A 23323-nucleotide genomic window follows, 5' to 3' on the forward strand; every position below is an offset into this window, starting at 1 on the left:
CATCCTGGTGTGCCCATTCAGAAATGTCGTTGAATGTTAAAAAGTGTGTTCACGTCACCTTTACGAGGAAGCGTTCATACCAGTTGAATACGTATACCATAAATAGCGCTACTTTAAGCACGGCCAGGGAATATAAATATCTAGGAGTTTATTTAACGAGTGATTTGAGGTGGGCTAAGCACGTTCACCACATCAAAGTAAAGGCTGCACGTGTTTTGGGTTTCTTAAGACGAAATTTCAGCGAACTTCCATTGAATTTAAAAGAACAACTGTATTTCACTCATGTGCGCTCATTGCTGGAGTACGCATGCGTTTGCTGGGATCCGTATACCAAAGAGCTGGCCGATACGCTTGAAAAAATACAGAATAGGGCAGTGCGATTCGTTCTAGGTAATTGGGATCGTCACCTTAGCATGAGCGAAAGCAAACGTAAACTTAAATGGGAAGAATTGAAAGATCGCAGACGAAACCTCAGGTTGAAATTTTTCCATAACATCTACCATTCTAAAACTGGAATCAATAAGGAGAAGTACATTCAAGAGCCGTCCTATATATCCCAAAGAAGGGACCACAGTCTCAAAATAAAAGAATTTTCCTTTAAAGGTGACGTCTTCCGCTATTCATTCTTTGTTAGATGTATAAGAGAGTGGAATAATCTTCCGCCTATGATTGTATCCAATGTGTCAAATGATGCTTTTTACCGCGCTTTGTGTAATTATTTTCTTTATTGGTATCAAATATGATGCTTATTTTTATGTATCCCCCTGCTGTAATGCCTGCAAAGGCGAAGCAGGTATCAAATAAATAAATAAGGAATGATTAATAATACTTTCAACTTCCGTCTCTTGAGTACTGTTAAAAAATGACCAAGCTGTCTACATTGCTGCCTCTATTCCATATTGTAGGGGACGTACTAGTTAAAGTTGTGTGCGCATGTCGTACTTGTGCTATGCAGCGATATATCTTGTTTATTTCCGCACAGTGTCGATAGAAGTCCGTTGTCGCCATCAGAGACAACACGGATTTGGAGCCAACATAATGTGAGAAACTGCAAAAATGACTAGCTCGTAGGTGCCGTATGTATGTGCCGCATCGTATGTGCTGACGATTTTTCCGGCGGCACATACGATGTCGTTTCCAATTACCTCCTCAGCGTCCCTTACATGGTTAAGCAGACGCTGCCCTTTCGCCGCATTGCAGCCATAAAAATAATCGTCAAGCGTACCGATCTTCTTAAAGGCAAATATAGCGTGTGCAGTTTGTTTCACACTAAGGGGAAAACTCGGAACGTATTGCGTCGCGATGCGGCAAGCAATGGAGTCGTGCGGCGGCAGCAGCTCGAGCAGGCGCACACGCTTGAGGGGCAGTGTCGTGATCTGCGTCGTCTGCTACGGCGGCGCGCGCTGGCCGCATTTTCGGGAAGCGTGGTACTGTCAGGGGCAGTGCATCGATTTCATCGGTACTGCGGGAACTGAGCTGATATTCTTTACTAAACGTTGTGCGTCGCCACACTCTGATCCTTCATTGGCGATAATGGAGTTCCACAAACTTTTCTTGACAACATGGTTCATTTGTTCTTTCGAAAGGCCGGAGTACTGAGCGTGTGCACGTATATTTCTTCACTGTGTGTGCTACCGTAATGAGCAGTGACAAAAGGCACCAAGATGTGCGCGCAACGTGCTCAGTCTTTGTTTGACTCGAAAGGAAAACAAAGCGCTCAACAATGGGAGTCGAACACGATGAAAAAAACGGACACGATTAAATGAACGTTTTAAGTTCAGACAATGAGCTGGAAGTGATTTTCCTCGACAATCATTCGCTACACCAGACAGACCCTGCCCGCCGGTGGGGAATTGGACACGTCACGCTCGGAACTTCAGTTAGTATCTCGTCATGTCTCCAGCGGCAGCGATGACAGCGCTCATCCTGGAAGGCAGTGAAGTGTAGAATGACTTGATCAGGGATGTGTTCATTCGCTGCACGTCTCAGTCACTGACGATGGTGGATCTAAGCCTATCCTCGGGCGACTGATAGAGGGGATGTTTCGCCAGAGGTATACTTTCAACGAGCCCCAGACATTTTAAATGATGTTGGCGCCCGGGGTTTGAGGCGGCCGCTCCAAGAGAGTGACTGCGCGCTCTTCTAGCAGTTCTTGCACAGCACGAGCAGTGTGGATCGGCGTCCTATCGCGTTAGAATATATAGTCGCCTTCCAGAAACGGGCCGTCAAGAATGTATGGAATCAGTACGTCGTCTATGCCTGCCATGCAGCGATGAACTTACATTCGAGGCGTATCAGTGGGCGTCGCGCAACGCTTAGCAAACAATACCGGCTCATTTCACGCAGTAACGATGTGATCAGCGCCCTGCACCTGACAGTAGAACGTTTCTCGACAATGCGGCCAGCGTGCGCCGCCGTAGCAGACGACGCCGTTCAAGATCCCGCCCCTCGAGCATCTGCGCGAGCTGCTGCCGCCGCCTGACTCAAGCGCTCGCCGCATCGCGATGCAATGCGCTTCGAGTTTTCCCCTAAATGTCAGAGAGACTGTACACCGCCCATCGAAGGAAATGTCCACGCGCACACACCGCGCGCGGCGCGAAACGTGCCCAAACACGCGCAGTGCAGGAGGCAATCAAGGCGGCGCGAACGAGAGATGGGAGAGGGGTACCACCGGCTAATAGAATTTTGCTCCGCATGCGGCGCTCTCAACGCCGGCGCAGCAGCGCCGCTCTCGGTGCCGTTCTTGTCTATAAACGGCCCTTTAAAGTACACGGACTACGCTGGCGCTGAATAAACTAACAGCAGCGACCGTGCTGTCTAATGTGGCTTTGTGCTACATGCCTGTCGAAAGTGCACAAAGGACCACTAACAAGTTTGTCTTGGCGCGTACGGGACTAAACCAGTTAAGAATATTCGCTTGAAGATGGCCTCACACGCAAGATCACCGGCGGCGCTGAGCAGTCGCTGGTCGGTTGCAACCAGAGCTGCCGCTTAGGAAAACATGCGCTATCGCACGTAGTACATCTCAAGGCAAAACGAAAACAGAAAATGCGTTATCAAATCTACTGCAGCGAAAACGCTAGTGTTACGCACGGATACGCGGTAGTGCATCGCCTAGAATGCCGAAAAGTAAGAAAATGAAAGCAAAAGAAAGTGCCACACGCCCGTGACAACTGCCACATGTCCCAAAATAAATACGCATATCAAGCAGATCTTCTCTGGCAACACTCACTGTCGCGTCATTTTGAACTGGAAATGGAATTAAAGCACACCACGAATGGTCGCTCGGAGGCTCAGGCAGCCAATCTTAAGAAAAACGGAGGGTTTCGTACCACCATTTTTAGTACCACCGTCACTAATGGAGTTGAAACACGCGCAATAACTCCATGTGTGCCAGTGGCACCGTTACTGCGTATCTGGTACCCCAGCTAAGGTTAGCCAAGTGGTTCTACGACAGAAAAAAATATATAAGGTTTTTAAAGCACGGTTCAAGATACCTTTATAAGAGCTAGGGTATTCGGCAGAACACCGTAGGTCTTATAACTATGTTGCACTATATTTTGTTGTTTCCGTTGAACAGCTTGGCTAACTTTAGCTGGGACACACGGTAAAGTATAGGCGCTGTCTGGCGCCGATGATCAGCCGCAAGCGAAATCGCAGCGGCTACGCTGACATTTCTCATATGAAGAAACCCCGGCCATACGTGTGGGACCTTGCAGAATCACAGCTCAAATTCAAGCGAAGTAGAGTTCGAGGCTCCAGCCCACGAGGAACTTTTCTCAGCGCTCTTGCAACAACCTCCGCGAGTAGTAAGCGGTTAAAGGAAATTGCTGCTGATTGCACTAACTTTATGGATGGAGCGGCTAGACGCCTGAACGGCAGCAAGCAGAGGAGGAGAGGTTATGGAATTAACAGGACAAGAATAGCTGAAAGTGTAGAGAAGGAGAGAAAAGGTTGTTTACATAGGGTCCGTAAACCCACGTTGTCGACGTTTTAACAACGTTTTCAAATTATTACTTCTGTCAACGCGTAAAGTTTCAACAGTTGATTATAAACTTAGAGTATCCCGTATGCGTGTGGAAAGTGGCAAGCATAACTTGCTCTTTGTTTACGCCAATTAAAAAATTTGTCACTACTCGAAGGAGCATTTTAAGGGATCTACCGGCCTTTGTGAACGTCTCTAACTGGAACGCCCTTTGTGTGCGTGCGTGCGTGCATGTGCGTGCGCTTTTTTTTTTAACCTTTTCCTCTCATTTTTCTAACCCCTACATCCCAATCCCAGTGTAGGGTAGCAAACAGGAGACTGATATCTGGTTAACTTCCCTGCCTTTCCTCTCCATCTCTCTTAAAGGATCCGACGGCAATAGGGAGAACCTTAAGGCGCCCCCAATACACGCACATATTTCAAATTTCTTCAGAATGTTCTCCAAATAAAGCTCCCTTTATTACGGCAATGTTTCATCGATACGTTTGGCGGTGGTCTAAGCGTTTGTTCTTACGAAGCCTTCATTTTTGAAGTCCGACAGGTGTGAAACGACGCGCTATTCAAACCTCAAAGTGAAATTAGTAGAAATTCGTTAATTTACCACAGAGCACCTAGTTAGCCCAAATACAGCCTAATCATTAATTCACTACATTCCCTCAATTGTGCGCTTGATTCAAGGGATATATTAAAATTTCGTCGACATTCAAGGCGGACATTCTGTGCCACATGCCGCAAAAGCAGCGTCGCCCTGAAAAAATAATTGAAGGCGAGCAGTTACCTGCCTCGAAACTGCGGAGGCACTAAACTTTTTTTCCGAAAACGGAACAGAGGAAAGTTCGCGTGTTTCGAGCAAGATCGGTGTGCGCATTGTATAATACGAAGTTTTTATATATTCTATACAATTCTATAATCGTTCGTATCGCCGTGAAGTCGGCGTACGCGCATAAATCACCTTTAGATGGCCCCCCAACAAGGCACAGTAGGGAAGTTGGGTTATACACTACAAGTTGTAAAGCGCAGGAATTTTGAAAAACGGTTCAGTAGCAGCGGAGATAGAAGTAAATGAAACACTGGGAAGCCATGGTGCGAGGAGGCTACCCTGCCCGCAGCAGAGGTTCTCCAACGCCACCCATGTCACAAGGTATGTAGCATCTGCTCTAGGACGCCATACTAAGAGTGCCGAAACTTCCATTGCCAAGTCCGGCGTGACGAAAGCGGCGACGGCAAAATCACCGTGGATTACTCAGCAGCATTCCCATTAGATTCTATAGCAGTCGGCCCTGTTAGCGTGACGTCATAAAGCAGAGTGTACAGGCCTTGCGCTATCTAGGTGGCTTTGGGCTCTCCCGTCGCCTCGACCAACACCCGCAAGCGACGTTAGTCTCCTGCCTTCTCCCATTTCGAGGACCTATCCTGTAGTCGCGAGTTCGGCCTCCTCTCCTTTTTTTTTTATCTCGTCTTGCTGAGTGGTGCACTTCAACAGCTGTTTCACATACTGCACTGCACGGGAATCCCCGAGTAGTTCACACTGACGCTGGCTATTTGCGCGGCTGCAGGAGCCCCGCGTGTGACACGATGGGCGACGCGTGTGACCTCACCCATCTCGTTGTCGAGCCGAGTGACTGCTTCAAGACGGGTACGCGGGCCTTCATTTGAATTTCCAGCTGTTTTCGCGGCGCACATCGGTGTAACGCTTTGCAAACACGACCATCACCACGGGACACACGCCCCGCGCTTGTCTAGTTGAAATGACCAAACCTCGCAAGGAATCCTTAAATTCCAAGCAACCGAAACGCAAATATTGTCGCCATCGTGACTTTACTCCTTCGCCAGTGCGCAAGACTCCCTGCTTCGCAAGAAAGCTAGTCGTACGAATTGCCGATACACAGATTCATAGGCGCAAGGAAGCTGATTTGCGGTATTTACGAACGAATATCCGGCTCTCATAGCGGATGCAGCGCAGAACACTAAAATAATTCACAAAGACCTCACAGACAGCCTCCTGGTGTGTGTTAGTCTTTGTGCCGTCTATTCTGCGCTCCATCCCAAGTTATGTCCCACCAACTAGCCCAAACACTGAAGCCAAGCGAGTATCGGGCTAACAACGCTAGCAGATTCTGAATAGCATTGCAGCATAGCAAAACTTTCTGGCCGAATTTACTCTCCAGAGGCTATCCAACGCTTGGGCAAGAAACAATCTTAGAGCAGTGGTTCTTGCCCTTGCCACACTTGCCTGCACAGCAACAGCTCAGCATCCGCAATAAAACAGTGGCGATCGAGGCACACATCCTTGAGCACAGACCCACCCACCTGGCTGAATGGCGGGCGTAGAGATTGTGGACTCCGAGAAGCCCGCGTCGTCCAGTGCATTCAACAGCGGCGCCTTCTCGCCGTTCTCCTCGGTGATGGGCGCATACTCGAGCGTGTTGGTCCGGCTGAGACGCACCGAGCCCTGGCGCATGCGCTCAGACAGGTCGGTGGACAGCGTCTGCCACACGATATACGTGGGAAAGTCGGTGGAGCTGTGGAAGCTGTCCTGGATGAAGTTGCCGCCGGGGCCATGCCGGTAGTAGGCGCCCGGAGGGACAGCAGGCACCCCGGTGGTCGCCGTCGAGGCGAACGCCTCGCTGAAGCTGACCATACTTCTGCGGCGCGAGGCCATGGGGGCACCTGGTAGAACGAAAACGACCACTTGCTCAACGGCCGGACACTCGACCAGGGGCGGACCTGCGAACTCGGCGGGACGACGCGAGTAGCTTTTCGTCTGCTTCACTCGACGGACTGCACTCCCGTTCCCCGCCTCCTGAGCTTTGTCGCGAAAAAGCCGAATCGTTCGCGCGGTGATCGTACGGCGCTTGCGCAGTAGACTGCGGCGTAAGTCAAGGGCATCTGGTAAACCCGGCCGCCGCCGCTCTGGATGAATCCAGCGTCACCGCCGGTGTGATCCCGCACCCCTCCTCGCCCTCGTCTGTTTGCCGCCAGCTAGCTTTCGGCGACCGCCGCGGCTATCGGCGCTGTCTAGATTAGTCAAGCCGAGGACCGATAAAATCGACCACACGGCAGATCGTGTTCCATCGCGGCCCGCGCGCAGTTTTGTCTGCGCTGTACCCGGTTGCCGTTTGCTGGTCATTGTGAAATGCAGCGCGGGCATTGAGAGTTTATTGGCGTAATTGTTGCATCCTATTCTAGCAAGCCGCGATCTCGGTTCCGTCGCGCCGTGATAGCACCCTCGCGTGCTCCCGTCAGTGCTCTCGCGGCCCTTACCGTACAGAATCAAGCCTTGCTTATCGACAGGTATACGTGCTCGACAATGCCGGTGCGTACAACGGTTGCCTAATGTTTACGACACTTCTGACACGCACTGAGACATCGGAGCCTGCACTCGACAGAGCAGCGTTCAATAAAGCCTGCCAGCTCACGACAGTGTCACGGGACTTTCTATCGCCGGGGGGGGGGGGGGGGGTGCAGTGGAGATGCTACTGCACGGATTCACTCTAGTAAATGATTGGCCTCGGTGTTTCTTTTCTTTCTTTTTTTTTGCACGTGCCCTTTGTTTTACAGGGCGAGGCACATTTATACACGTCCGTCGAGAAAGACTTCACTGTGTTTACAGTACATTGAACTAGACGCACACTGTAGTTCACAGCGAGACGTACACTTTTTGCTTGCAGTGCGCCGCCTAAACAATGCAGATGCTGACAATCACTGCAACACAGGCAGCCTAGGTTGCGCTATGATATATATGACATGTTCCGTAATCATGTTCCGGCGTGTTTTATCAGCACCGTAAAATACCGCATGCAATAAGAAACCAGAACATAATACGAAGGGCAATTCCAGAATGCAAACTAGGAAAAAAAGAATGTTATCCATACGTCACATGACTAATAACAGTGGGCCTTGGGTCATAAACAAGCCCAAAAGCATTTAAGCGCCTAGAAAGTTGGTACCGAAATATAATGCGGAAGGCCAGTTTGGCGGGCCAAAATCCAGGATAGCACATCTTGTATTATATATACGAAACTTTTACGATACGCTCAAAAAGTCGAAAGCAAGATCTAGTTACTGAGACGAAAGTCGCAAGACTTCACGGCTAGATTGGGGACGAGCTTACCGGCACACTGCCGCAAAGCATTGTCATCACGTTACTTCTTACGACAGGACGAAAGAGGGCTCCAAAAGAAAGGCGACTGAATTCGCAGTGCTGTACCACAGCCTTATCGCAGATGACGTAGCTGCTCTCAGTACCACAATTCCTCTCTGGAGCAGCATAACCGCTTTTGAGCTAAATCCGATTTAACAAAAAAACAAGACTGTTCTTGTTCTAAAAAATTAAATTATGGGGTTTTACGTGCCTAAACCACTTTCTGATTATGAGGCACGCCATAGTGGAGGACTCCGAAAATTTCGACCACCAGGGGTTCTTTAACGTGCACCTAAATCTAAGTACACGGGTTTTTTCGCCCCCATCGAAATGCGGCCGCCGTGGCCGGGATTCGATCCCGCGACCTCGTGCTCAGCAGCCCAACACCATAGCCACTGAGCAACCACGGCGGGTGTGTTCTTGTCTCGTGGTAGAAGAGAAATCATCGCAACATTGTTAACAGTAACTGCTTACTTTAGTCGCAGGATTGTGGAGCGAACCACCTCACAGGTACAAGCAACGATATACCGGGTGACCATGTTCCAGTTTGCAAAAAAAAAAAAAAAAAAAAACCGGCGGTGGCAGGTAACTTAGTTCTAGTCCTTCAGCTTCATTGTTCAACGAGGCGGACATTACTCGCATGCGAAATCGAAACACGTAATCAATGAGTTGACAAGCATTACTTAATTAGCTTTTTAATTAATTACCTCAAAGCACATATTGCAATTTACGAATTGTAGCCGGCGAGATTGGAAGGCGTATCCACTTGGCATTAATTTTCAGCATGGCACCAGTTTCGAGATATTCATTGTCAAAATGTGTGATGAAATACATGGACGTTCTAGTTACTTTTGCGATTCAATGTAAAAAAAAAACCTTAATTAAAAAATTAAGTAGAAAGGCGCATTTTTGCCGCTAGTTTCATTGCGCATATCTCTAAACCCATGCTATCCTCAAAATTCGTTCTAAGCGAATATGTCTTGCAGGCTCACCGGCTACAATTCGTAAATTGCATTATGTCCCGTAAAGTAATTACTTAAGAAGTTAATTAATTCAATGTGTTTCGATTTATCGTACAAGTAATGTCCGCCTCGTTGGTTAATCCAGCACAAGGACTATCGAAGTGGGCTATTTGCCGCGGATAATTTTAAAACATTCTGTAAAACCTAAAAATGATCCCACCACATAAGACATGCAGTATTATAGCTGTTACGACTCTCGGACGTGTCCTACGCTGGCGTTGGGATGTTTCCTGCTGCTGTCGCACTAAATGAGTTTAAAGCAGTAGGAGTCACTGAAAACTAACTTTTGTTGTTGTTGTTACAACGGCGATCGCATCCTGGGAAAGCAAGTGAGTTGGGGAGTGGGGGGAGTGGCCAGATAGAGAGAGAAAGAGATAATAATAATAATATATGGGGTTTTACGTGCCAAAACCACTTTCTGATTATGAGGCACGCCGTAGTGGAGGACTCCGGGAATTTCGACCACCTGGGGTTCTTTAACGTGCACCTAAATCTAAGTACACGGGTGTTTTCGCATTTCGCCCCCATCGAAATGCGGCCGCCGTGGCTGGGATTCGATCCCGCGACCTCGTGCTCAGCAGCCCAACACCATAGCCACTGAGCAACCACGGCGGGTAGAGAGAGAGATGAGTGTACTTCAACGCCTCAAGGTGCAACCTCGTCCTGGTCTCTTGTCACTCTCAAACTCCGACCATGTCAGACCCGTTGAGGTGAGAGCCTTTCTTTCCTGTACGCGCGTCATAACGTGCGCTTACGTTGACAATCATCGTCGATGTTTTCGGCAAATTTTTTTTTTTTAATGGTCCCCGTGTGTTGCGTCCTAGCCTCGCAACGCTTCTTCAAAACAGTTAACGTCAGCGCTTATCTCAAATATGAAGAACAGTGCGTGCACTTGGCGTAACACCGTAACAGCGTGTTCCTTTCAACTCGCTTTACACAAAGGTCGAAGAGAGATTGATTAATTTCGCTTAAGACTTGCCAGCTTGCAGCGCCAACGCGCACTTACAAGATGTGTCACTCCTATGCCTCGAGACTCCCGCATGGGTGTAATGATTTCGGTGGAGGAGCTTGAAGCGGCACTGGCGACTTGCAGGCGCTCTTCCTCAACTGAGCCGCACGGCGTTACCTATACGCGGCGCTCGGCAGCCTTGGGCACAAAGCACGACTCGTGCTGCTAAGCCATTACAACTAGTCTTGGCGCAACGGTTTGGCTCCACGTGAATGGAAATGCAGCCGCTTGGTTCCACTTCTCAAACCTGGTAAATCACCGTTAGATTTGTCATCGTACCGCCCCATTGCTCTGGCCAGTAGCATAGGAAAAATAATTGAAAGAATGATTTTGACTCGCCTGGAATGGTACCTAGAAAATTACAACGTGTACCCAAATGATGTGGCTGGCTTCCGATGTGGGCGCTCATCCATAGATAATGTCATCGATTTGGTCACGTTTGTTCAACATCAAAAACGTTTGAAACGACTCACTGCAGCATTATTCCTTGACATAAAATGCGCCTATGATAATAGAGCACATTATGCCATTATAGAGGCTCTGATTGAAGCCGGAATCGCTGGCCGTAATTTTCAGTAGCTATGCAGTTCTTAATTTGACAGGAATTTCTTAGTGATGATCGAGGATGGCGCCACGATTCAACACCAAACATTCTGTGGAGTACCGCAAGGCGCGGTGTTGAGCCCGACGCTATTCAACCTATAGTGCTCGTTGGCCTAATCAGGTGCTTGCCCAACACAGTTCAAGTATCAATCTATGCTGACGACACCTGCTTCTGGGCGTCTGCTGTAACACGACTGCAGGTACGAGCAAGGCTACAAAAGGCAGCTACGTTAACATCACTGTATTTGCGAAAACAGAATTTAGAGCTGTCTTCAGAGAAATGCTGCCTTCTTACATTCACTCGGAAGGTAATGAGGCCTTACTCTGTAAGTGTCAATGGGAAATCAATTGCAAACGCACGGAAACACCGCTTTTTAGGGGTAATTATCGACCGCGACCTATCATGGAGCCCTCACGTTTTATACCCAAAGAAGAGGTTAGTGTAAATAATACACCTCCTCAAATTTCTCGGCGGAAAGTCATGGGGCACATCGGTGTGGTCAATGCTGCAGCTTTATAACGCCTTGTTCCTCGGTTTCGCAATATACCGCGGCCCTGTGCTAGGCAACACCTGCAAAACAAACCTGCCTGTACTCCAGGGACTACAAGCGCAAGCCCTAAGGACGTGTCTCGGTCTCCGAAGTGTGCCTCTACAACGGCAACGATTGTCATAGCGCGATATCACCCAATATCAACTTACTTAGCCACCGACGCTCTCAGGGTGCATATTCGTCATGTCACCCGTCTACCTTCTCACCATCTTGCCGCTTTACCCGCAGAAAGGCCACACACAACTTTCAGTCGTATAATTGTTGCCAACCGTACCTCGTTGCCATCGAGCTACACACGCCTGCAGCAAAACCATGCTCACCTTTATGGTGCCTGCGCAAACCTGAAATGCGCCTCACCATCCCAGGAATCACGAAGAAAGCTAACACGCCGTCATTTGCCCTGAATCAGGCCAGATTAGGAATTTTAGATTAGATGCACAGTGGCCGCGTGCATGTTTACATCGAGGCCTCAGTCACACCTACAAGTTCAACTGCCGCTGTGGTGATACCAACAAGATCCGTCAAAATACAGCTAAAAACATGACATGTATCATCAACGACAGCTACAGAACTGGTAGCCCTGCGTGCGGCTCTTCATTTCATTCAGGAGGAACCACCCCATGCATGGTCAATCTTGTGCGATTCCAAGGCAGCCCTACAGAGTGTACTCTCAGCACTGCGCCATGGATCACATTAGCAGCTCGTCGTGTTTTGCCGAGCTTGAAAGAAGCCGGCAAATGCACGCAAAATTGCCGCGCGACTGGCCGCTCGAGGCACTCTGCGTGTATTCGCGGGCTTCTTTCACGCTCGGAAAAAACGCTTTTATTGGCCAAAATTAGCTGGGACACTTTGTAGAGAATGCTTTCCTGAAGCCTCTTGGTAGAGTGAAGTCAAGTGTTGCCCAGATTCTACAGGAAATTATCTCGGTGAATATTTTGTACAATACTCATAGCAAGCTAATGGGCCTATAATTGTTCAACTCTTTAACACCTCCCTTCTTATGGATTAGTGCAATGTTGGCATTCTTCCAGCTCTCTGCTACACTTCTACTAAGTCGTGAGGCATTGGGTATAAAGGGCCGCAAACTTTTCAAGCACAATATCTCCTCCAACAACATAAAGTAAATTAATTAATAAAGTAATTATCCCCACAGTAAACGAACTTGCAATAAGAAGCGACCTTGAAGAAACTTTGCATAAAAATTAACAAGTTGGTTCGATGCCGGAAGGGTGAAGTGCAGGCAAACCCCTGTATTGCCAATCCTTCCCGCGATGGCTGAACAGCGGCAGCGGGAGTAGCACACAGATACCGGGCGCAGTATTTCTGTCTTAGCATTGTCAGAGTGAAACTATGCTCACGTATATACTGCCGCAAGTTCATATATTTCAACCCCGAGCAAATGCTCCTTCTTATCATCCTGTCCACCCGTAACAGAGGTTAGAGATAGGGAGAATAAAAGGACAAACATCAACCGGAGCGGAATGCACGTACGAGGATAAGACACCCCCCCGTGTTACGTGCGCGATAGAAGCGCGAAGGTTAGAAAGGCTGTCCTTTTTATAGACTTACAATCAGCTTGAAAGCAAAGCTCTCCTCGATCGTCTGAAACAGGTAATGGCTACAGTACGACTGCAGGATCCTATTAGCACAGCGTATAGTGTCACCTTGTTCTATGTTCTTTTTATTTGCAGTATAGGCAAAAAAAGAAACGCGACGCCGCAGAGCAACCTAAAAAAAAAAATCCTGTCTATAGAAAACTTCACTCCATAGAGCCGAAAGCTTATTGCTACCTTGTATCTGTCACGTGTGTGAAGTTCGCATTTACCCCTCAGAGACCATATTGTGCAGTAAGCTCACAGCAAACAAGGGAACAAATTCAAGTGCTAAGCAATCAAGCTGGGCAGTCGCTGATATACAGACCAGTTCAAGGCGAAATTTAAGCACATGCCTTCCCACAGGCCAGGTTGAAAAAAAAAAAAATTCTTGTCCTTGGTCTGGATTACTCGAAGAGACGGACATTACTGGCAAGAGAAATCGGAACACATGTTCAAGTAACTACAAGAAAATCACTAATTAACTTCTTCATTAATTAATTTACGGCACATCTTGCAAATTACGAATTGTAGCCGGTGAGCGTGCGGACGTATCCACTTGAAATGAATCTTCAAGACGATAGGTTAAGAGGTATTTCCCAAAGTCTGCAACGAAATACATATGGACGTTCCAGTTACTTTTACAATGCATAATAGAGCGTTTTGTTAAAAATGTGAGTGGAACAACAGCTAACTTTTACGGCAAATTTCATGGCGCATATCTCTAAACATGACGTCACTCTGGAAATTTCTTCCAAGTGCCTTGCAAGATCGCCGGCTACAATTGTTAACTTCCAACAAACGCCGTAAAGTAATTAATTCAATATGGGTTGGAGCGCATTCGGTAGACATTGTCAGATCCTGACTGGAACTTTACCATTATCATTGAAAAGGAAGGTGTATAATCAGTGCATTTTACCGGTGCTGACATATGGGGCAGAGACTTGGTGGCTGACAAACAAGCTTGAAAACAAGTTAAGGACCGCGCAAAGAGCGATGGAACGACGAATGTTAGGCATAACGTTAAGAGAAAGGAAGTGAGCGGTGTGGATCGGAGAGCAGACGGGCATAGCCGGTATTCTAAATGATATTAAGAGAAAGAAATGGAGCTGGGCAGGTCACGTAATGCGTAGGTTAGTTAACCGGTGGACCATTAGGGTTGCATAATGGGTGCTAGGAGAAGGGAAGTGCAGTCGAGGACGGCAGAAGACTAGGTGGGGTGATGATATTAAGAAATACGCAGGCGCTAGGTTGGAATCGGGCACAGGACAGGGGAAATCGGAGATCGTAGGGAGAGGCCTTAGTCCTGCAGTGGACATAAAATAGGCTGCTACTGATGATGACGATGAATTCAAAATTTATTAGTGAATTTTTGTTAATCAGTTGAATATGCGTTCCGATTCCTCGTGCAAGTAATGTCCGCCCCTCTGAATAATCTAGCTCAAGCAATATAGTTGTTATCAGCAACAGGCTATTTTTAAAAAAATTTCATGAAACTTAAAAATGATCACCCTGTATACCGTTACTGTTAAGCATCGCCACCACCAATCAGCTTATCGCGCATGCTAGCTAAGCCGCGCCAGACGGAAGTGCGTCGCGGCTTAGCACCCGCAAAGCTTGCACGTGGTCGGAGCGGCACCGCGATTACAACAATGGCTGGACGCTGAAGCTTTCTGCAGTCGGCGTTACGTGTTACCGCTCTGCTGCTATCGCTACTGCCCCCGTTTCAGGTGTCATATACGCATGCGCGGCTTCTAGGTACACCTATACTGTGCCGTCGCTAGGTTTACCGAAAGCGCGACCGGTCGCATCGGAGGGCTCCGCCCCGAGCACGAAAATGAGCAACATTGTTCGCGGGAAGTTTTATCGAACTGGGCCAAGTCGTCTTGTCTTGTCCTTCTGTTTGCGCTGTTCTGTGCAGTATGGGCTAAGTGCGCCGCGTGGGCTTCTCTGACAAAGAGCTTTTAGCGAAGAACGTTCGTGCAGCAACAAACGTGCTGTACGAACAAGGAAAGAAATTTAGTCACCAGCCGCGTTCTCGAACCTGTGTAAGCGGGCGTCATGGGGACACGAAAGGCGAGGACGCGACCAACAGTGCACGCCGCGCTATACAGCTGTTGTTGGAGGTGATAGTGAATGGCCTAACCTTCGGCAACAAAAAAGAAAAAAAAAGAAAGGGAAAAAAACATATTTGTGCGCGTGCTTGAGGGGTTGTGTACTGGTACTGTTGAAACAACGTTTGTGGCAGTATCGATAATCGTGACGCCGGAACAAAGTATCACTAAAGTTTTTCACACCCTTCAGAGTGTTTGCTTGTCCCATGGGTAACGCAGCTACCGTCAGGTTTTTTTTTTATGTTATAGAACTCGACGACGGGAGCTCTAACTAGACGTGCGATAAGAATAAGCGTGATTGAAAAAATGTAATAATTCTGACAGCCCCGGGTGCACAGAAATATCTAATAGTAGAATACAGCGACAGCTTTGAAAATCTATTTGATGCGGTTTTGGTGTCATCTGTCACAGCTGTCATCATTTTCACTTGCCAGAAAATGTTGGCAAACATGCAAGATACCCCTTAAGCGTGAGGGTGTTAGTCATGGGAAAACCGAACACCCTTTATACACCCATAAATCGGTTACACCCAGATCGGTTTATAGATGTCTTCCCTTACACGTCAAAGGCTCTGTCGTTCGATTGTCGCCGGGAACGGCGTCGTCAACAGGTTTACTTTTCTTTTTTCTTTCTAATCTTATCGCTTGACTTGCATGAGCCTTCATTGTTAGTAAAAGTTATTGCGCCGAAGGACCCAACAGCCTTTGAACCTGAGGGTGGAAGTAACCATCAACACTATTTCAAGCTCGGTGTCACGCTCAGTTGTTTGGTAACTTAAACGGAAAGGCGGGAAAGGTGGGGAAAAAAGTTGGAACGGCGATTCAACCTCCAGTTGAAGTCGACGAAGGACAAAGACTCGCTGGAATAGTTGGGTGTGAGAATGGGGTGTATTAACCATGCACATAATTTATTGACAGACCCGCAGCATTTGAAACGACAGTGTAAGTCTTCTATCAGAGGCGCAGAGTCTCAACTACAGCGTCTCAAAACGGTAGCTGTCACAAAGGAAGAATGCCACAGCGTTCCCCCTTATCACCGGTACCACCGGTACCACCGGGAGCACCGGTACCCGATCTATCTTCCAGATTGGCGTACACTTTAAGACCGCACAATCTCCGGTATCGGCCCACGATAGAGGCTAGAGGAGCGCAACGTTAAATGGTTCCCTAGCCGGTTCGTAATCATAGTGCAGTGAAGAACTTAAAGAAAAATAATAATAATATGTTTCAGAATCTGTCGTTGCTACAAACCATATTGGCGAACCAGAAGAGGCAGCAACGCGTTCTTGTCTCTTTCGACCTGTGCGCTTCTAAAGATGTAGTGCTAGCACGTGGCCTACCTCCAACATGTATGCAGCTGGCGAGCATTAGCAAGCCCCCGCTGTACGCGGAATAAACCAAACACACTGTGCTTTGGACTCAACAAGTGACCTACTAGTGTGTGTGTGCGTGCGTGCGTGTGCGCGTGTGAAAACTTTTATTGATATGAGGCCCGGAGGCTCTACTTCTTAAGGCAAGGCGGGCCGCTCCCACGTTGGCACCGTCAGTCCAAGTCCTTCAGCGACATCATGGGCCCTCTGGACGGCCCTTGGTTTTGAAAAAACGGGCTTTGAATCCTCTTTTTCCACTGTGTTCATTCTTCAACGAGGCTGGGGAGAGTCGCGGGACACCCCACTAGCATATGCCTGATTCTAATGATGCCATTACAATCGTTGCAGTCCATCCTAATCTCCCTCTCTGGATATATTTTATTAATGCGGTACGGCGTATGTACCCGTTTGCAATAAGCGCATTGTGACTGCCTGAGCCCTGTTCAGTTTTTAATGTGGCAATGGGAATTGCCTGCGTCCTAAATAGTAATGTTTGGTAACGTCATTGTAAGTTATTAAATGATCTCTAGATTCCCTGGCCTGGAGATGAACGGCTTGGTTGTGACTGTCACGGTTAGCAAATACTCGTGTCAAGTCATGAGCAACCTGATTGAGGTTTACCCGAGTCCCGTCCACTTTCCCCATATGCGCAGGAAATCATCGGATTTCAGTTCTCATAATCCCAATGTTTTGAAAAAGTTTAGCTACAACTCCAGCTACGTAGCCTTTATGAAAACACTTTATAGTGAGGGGAAAAAAATCCGGGAGTTAGGCGGGAAGAGGCGCACGTGGTATTGGACGAACGGCGTTCTGTCTTATCCCGGCGTGACCCCCCCCCCCCCCTCCACTCGGCTACGCCTCAGCACATGGTCAGCGTGAGCGCCATAGACGTGCGCAGGGTAGAAGTGGACGCACCGACCCAGGAAAGCGTCGCGAAGCAAATACGCATTGAAACGCGTTCCGCGTGGTTGCCGCTTGAGTGGTTCTTTCCCGGAATGAACCGTTAGCAACTGCAGGTCCTTTCGGCTCCCGACGAATCCGGCTCCACCTTCTCTCGAGTTATCATTCCGCCCCTTTCCCCCGGCGTAGCGGCCCCCGTTCGTGCGTCACTTGCTTTCGCTCCCGCGCGCCTATCCCGTTGGCGCCATAAATTCCAGCATTGTTACTCACTGATTAAGCCTCCTTCGCATGCTCGCCACTGCCCACCTCCGCCAGTTTGTACACCAAGTTATCTCCGCTGTTAATGCTTTGCACATTACCGCGAGAGGTGATTTTTTTTTTACGTATTCTTCCACTACTCCTTTCACTTATCTATACGTGATCAAAAAAGAAGAAGAATTCGAGGGTTTTACGTGCCAAAACAACGATCTGTTTATGTATGAAGTACGCCGTAGTCGGGGGTCCGGATTAATTTTGAGCATCCCAGATTCTTTAATGTGCACCCAATGCACGGAACACTATAGCGTTTTTAGCTTTCGCTGCCACCGGAATGCGACCGCCGTGGTCGGGAGCCAACCCGCGTGACCTTGAACTCAGCAGGGGACGTATTCCCGCACAATCACTTTCGGCGATACTATCGCCTTCGCGTGACGTAGTACTCAACCAGCCAATCCGCAAATCCGGTTTCTCTTAGCCTGCCAATCAGCGCGCGCCTGATGGCCGAGCCGAGAGCAGACAGTTTTAGTTCAGCGTACGCTATACCATTTAATTTGGCGTTGCTTTTGTAAAATTCGCTTCGTTCGTAGCAACTGATTCTGTAAACGGCTTTCGTTTAGTCTCAGGCCGCTTTGACGACAGATTATTATGGATAACATTGTGGAGATTTCGATATCGCTTGTCGTTCCGAACACTCTAAGCCTAACGAGAGGGTGGATGGATGGATGTTATGAGCGTCCCCTTTTGAACGGGAAGGGGGGAGGGGGGTTGCGCCACCAAGCTCTTGTTATTTTATTGCCTGATGTCCTACAGCATTACCAACAACATGTTCCAACATGTCCTACAAAATGTTCCAAATAGGAACATTCGAGATATCACCCCGTGCCACTTTTTGTTTGAAATGTGCGACATGATATTATGCACATCCCTTTGTTCTCATGGGTTTGTACATTTGTGTAAAAATTCTCGTTTGTTTGTGCATTCTGATATTCCTTTTTGACTGTACTCATATGCTTGTACTGTTTGCCTGTTTTTCTAAGTCATGTATATGTATCGGGGAGGCGAGAGCCCGTCAAGCAGGAAACCTAGCTTTTCCTCTCTGCCTCCCATATCATTGGGATGGAAAATAAATGCATATTATTATTATTATTATTATTATTATTATTATTATTATTATATCAGCGCCACCTATCGATAAAGTTGGGAGATAGCCGCGACGATGGAATATGGCCTTTGAGTTCGTAAGGTATCTCAGGGCAACTAAAACTGATAAACGTGTGCGGCTAAGCGCACGCTATAGTTGTGTGCGCTATACTACAATTGTCTACTATCGCCGAAAGCCATCGTCCCAGACTCCCACAATATGTCCCCAGCGCAACGCCACTATAGGCAACCGTGGAATGTCTTACCCCCGTATTCAGAAACGCATCTTGACTTGAAGCCCATGCTTGACTTGATTTTAATGACGCCTGTCGCGAACGCACCGTAAGAAACGCAATGAGTATCTTTGGCGCATTCGCAACAGGCGTCATTTATATCAAGTCAAGCATGGGCTTCAAGTCAAGATGCGTTTCTGAATACGGCGGTTAATCGTGATCATAACGTGCGGAACCTCGAGTGTAACGGTACTGAAAGTTGGGCGAGTTCGTAGCTATTAATTATGATATGCAGCGTGCACACAACAAAGGAGCTTGTGTGTTACCTTCGCCTTATGTCCTCGTTTGTTGTGTGCGCGTTCATCAAGTGTAAAGGTTTTATGTTCCGAGCAGTATACTATCAGCAGGGACACAGTTATGCGGACAAAGCATGTGTTTCGGCGAGCTGGTTATTGGCCTTCCAAATTATAGCCCGTTTAAAACGACACATGAACGAATTCGACACACGAAGAAGAGCTCTTTGTGCGAGTTTACTTAAATCCGCATACAAGCACACAGCTTCAAGCTCTTCACTGCGAACGTCATGCCTTTATCGACAGCGTACACCCGTGAGCAGAAGTATACGGACCACGAAAGCGCGTGCCAAATTGCTGTCCAGACTAGCGCTTGAGTGGCGGTGCGCATGCGCGTCGCATCATATCTGCCGACATGTCATGTCACTTAACGAGGTGCGCTTCTCGTCGACCAAACGTACCGAGGGCGGCACCGCCTGTGCCGCTTCATCTGCTTCGTCACATGTGCGCCGCAGTTTTGCCGAGTGACTGCGGTGAATCTGGCTCGCGCGTCCTGGTCTCATCGATTATCGATCGTCTGGACTACTGCCTTGCTCCTTACTGCCGTCTCATCGACATCATGCTACCTTCGTAAACAAGGACTGGAGGTGTCGTGGGAAAAGTGCGCAGTGCTGGCATTTACACGGAAGCCAATATCTGCATACGGCATATCAATCAACGGACAAGTGATATCGCCCAGCAGAAGTCATAGTTTCTTGGGAGTTGTGATTGACAGAGACCTGTCCTGGACTCCTCACGTGAACCACTTGAAAAAGCGACTGATCGCTATTTGTCATCTGTACAGGTTCCTTGCAGGAAAGGACTGGGGGGCGTCCACACAATTCATGTTACAGCTGTACAGGTTGTTGTTTGTTGGGTTCCCCCGGTACAGCCTACCTATTATATCGAACACTTGTAAAACTAATTTGCGTACAATTAAGAGCATTCAGGTCCAAGCACTGAGGATATGCCTTGGATTACCACGCAGTACGTCTACGGCTGAAACTGTTGCCGTTGCTCAAGATTATTTAATCACGACGCACATCACAGTCGAGACAATACGTGCACATGTCAGGCAAATTGCCATGGACCCCTTGCCACCATCTCCGCCGCACTCACCGGGGAAAGACCCCGCACGTCATTTAGCACAACTGCCAGTGCATATCATGCCTCGCTTACATCGGGGTACACACCTGCGGCCAGGTCAGTGTCTCCTCCATGGTGTTTGTGCCGTCCTGAAGTACACATCGGAATTCCAGGACTTCAGAAGAAGTCAGATCTACCACCGTCTGCGCTAAAACAATTGAGCTTACTCCTGTTGTACGAGAGATACAGGAGCCACGTACTGACGGATCGACTGCATCTATCAGCTCTGGCGGTGCCGTGTCTATACCGACGAGAACAATAACACTGAAATTCAAGACGTCACATGTCACGATGTCTACGACTGCAGAACTCACGGCTCTGCGCAGTGCGTTTCAATTTATTGACGCAGAGCGTCCTGGCACACGGGCCATGTTTTCCGACTCGAGACCGGCTTTAGAAAACATGCAGTCAATTCTCAGACGTGGCGCTCACGAACAGCTAACGTACGAAATTCTCAAACTTCACCACGACGTCAAAAAGAAAGGCCACGAAATTCTTTTCCAGTGGCTACCTCGCCCTTCCGGGGTCAGTGGAAATGATCTAGCAGACAATGTTGCCCGAGAGTCACATCAAGGAAACAGCATACCCATTCCTCTTTCCCAAACAGACGCTGCAAGGCACTTTCCTCACCTGGCACACAAGCTCTCTTTAACAGAGTGGAACACGCCAAATATAAGGCGCACCAGGTTTCACGAACTGCACCCTTCGCTCCAACTCCGGCCTCCGCCCGGGCTTCACCGATGTGAGGCATCGCTTAGACACCGGCCTTGGTTGAGAGTGGCTTTCACAAAGGCGTACAGTACTTGATTGGAATTACCGATAGTGCTGCGTGCGACGCCTGCGGCGTGGAAGATAACGTTGAACACTTATTGTGCCATTCACATCGATTTCAATCGGAAAGACAAACGTTGTATATCGCATTGCGACGACTGGAAGACCGGCCGCTGTCTGTGCAAAAACGCTACTTGAAGACCGCCCCCATCACTCGTCCGCCCACAAAGCTTTTGTCTTTCTTGGGGGCGGCTAGCCTGTGTGAAGGCCTTTGACTCGCTCAGGCCCTCAGCGCGAGCTCACCGCGTCTTTTCTATCCGGCCCCCTCCCTCCTCTAGCTCACCTTTCTATTCCCTCTTTCCCATCCCCTAGAGTAGGGTAGCCAATCTGACGCATTTCTGGTTAACATCCCTGCCTTATTTCTCTCTCTCCTGCTCCTTCCTTTTCGAATTGTTCTTGTCGCGCCAAAGGATTTGACACTCTATTCTATGGAAGTAGCAGCAGCACGTCAGCAGCGAATATCGCCCTAAGAGGCATCCTGGTCGAGTCATCAAAAGGCACGACGGTAGGCAGTAGGCCGCGCACTGCGGCTGACCCAAGTAGCCTACGTCGTCACGGGAAGCAACATGACATGCTGTCAGTTATATGGTGGGATACGCATGCGCCCACGCGCTCCAGAGCCACTCTCGACAGCAGGCACCGGGTCATAAGTCGGCGCACCGATGCAGTTTGGCACGCGCATCCCGTGGTCCGCATACTATAGCGCATACTTTTCCTCACCTGCAGGTCGAGCCTGCAGATCTAACGTAGTCAGTGTCTTTTGACAAGGGGAGCGCAGAAGCGGTGCGGAAAAGGGAAACGTGGACAGAAAGGTCACCCGCAGTGGTGCGTTTACTTGGCGTTGCGCGCTGCTAAGCCTGCGAGGGCGCGGGATCAAATCCAGGCCGCAGCGGCCGCATATCAATGGGGGCGAAATGCAAAAACACCCGTGTGCCGTGTATTGCAGCGCACGTTAAAAATCACCAGGTGGTCAAAATTAACCTCGAGCCCCCCATAACGGCGTGCGTCATAATCAGACCCTGGTTTTAGTTTGTAAATACCCCGCAATTTAATTTAAATTTTAACGTGGTCACTGTCAAACGGAAAGTTCGAGCAGACGTTGCAGAATTGCCTAAGTCGGTCGCATCAGACTGGAACAGCTATGCTGCCGCAGAGTAGCGCACGCCTCGATCCGGCTCGATGTGAGCGCGTTCTTTCGGTGCCATCCTAGATAGATTTCGAGCCACTATACCGTACCCCAAACATCTGTCTGCACTTCGATCAAGAGGTTTTCAGCCTCGCGTTTCGAGGCGCTCGAACGAAGCGCGTCGAAGCGCGACGCCTCCCGCCCCCAAATCAATTAAAACGCGCCCAGAAGAGACAATCGAGACGTAAGAGACGGGCAAGCGCGCAAAAAAGCGCGATGGCGTTTCGCAGAAGAAGCGCTGGCGGCGACTCACCCGGGTGCAGATGCCGGTGTCGTCCGCCGCTGGGAGTGCAGCATGCGCCTCTGTTTCCCCGCAGATAGTCGCCGTCTATCTCAGGGCCACTATCGCTAACCCACATCGAAGCGCGTTCATATTCGCTGCACCGCACGGCTCCGAGCGACGCAATCAGAAGATTGCACGGGAGACTGGAGAGAGCAGGGCAGCGGGCATTGTTTGGTGGCGGTGACGCCAGGCTGCGTCGCCTTTTGTCTCGGGAGCCACCGGCCAAAGGTTTCCAGGTCAGATGTGCGCGTTCATTACACCAGGCACGCTGCGGTGTCCCACCACGGCACATGTGCGCGGAACCGCAAGCCGCCTACGCAGTACCGCATCTTCGCCATGGGTCTTGCGGGCGACTGAGATCCAGCGTAGTCCATGTATACATATGCTCTCCTTATCGCGCACTTGACAACGCCTTCAGGAAGGAGACCACTGCTGCGTTATTGCTACGCGCATTCGTCGACGGGCAGTGGGGAAGCGGTCATGCACTGTGCTCTCTCTGTCTCGCTCTCTCTTGTGGCCTCGGAGAGATATAAATGGCACGTGTCGTGCAAGCACGCCTGATTACGCAGCCACTGCGTGTCACAAAAGTTTCATCCGCACCCACGGTATACAGACATATACATAT

At 48.9% G+C, this 23323-nt stretch overlaps 1 protein-coding gene across 2 annotated transcripts in view; it reads right to left on the minus strand.

The window, feature by feature from the left end:
- The window catches only part of LOC135906667 (sodium-coupled neutral amino acid transporter 7-like), a 71116-nt gene extending 48003 nt beyond the window's left edge, over nucleotides 1–23113 (minus strand). The window contains exons 1-2 of one of the 2 annotated variants that reach the window (XM_065438201.2): nucleotides 22669–23113; nucleotides 6296–6655 (exon numbers count right to left, since the gene is read on the minus strand). In XM_065438201.2, the coding sequence (XP_065294273.1) occupies nucleotides 6296–6655; nucleotides 22669–22990 (682 nt within the window). In that variant the 5' untranslated portion in view covers nucleotides 22991–23113. Of the gene's footprint in view, nucleotides 1–6295; nucleotides 6656–6712; nucleotides 6948–22668 lie in introns of those variants that run through there. The other variant, XM_065438202.2, reaches the window with a different exon arrangement.
- Nucleotides 23114–23323: the final 210 nt, after the last annotated feature.

This window comes from Dermacentor albipictus, chromosome 1, assembly GCF_038994185.2.
Source record: "Dermacentor albipictus isolate Rhodes 1998 colony chromosome 1, USDA_Dalb.pri_finalv2, whole genome shotgun sequence".
Lineage (NCBI taxonomy): Eukaryota > Metazoa > Arthropoda > Arachnida > Ixodida > Ixodidae > Dermacentor > Dermacentor albipictus.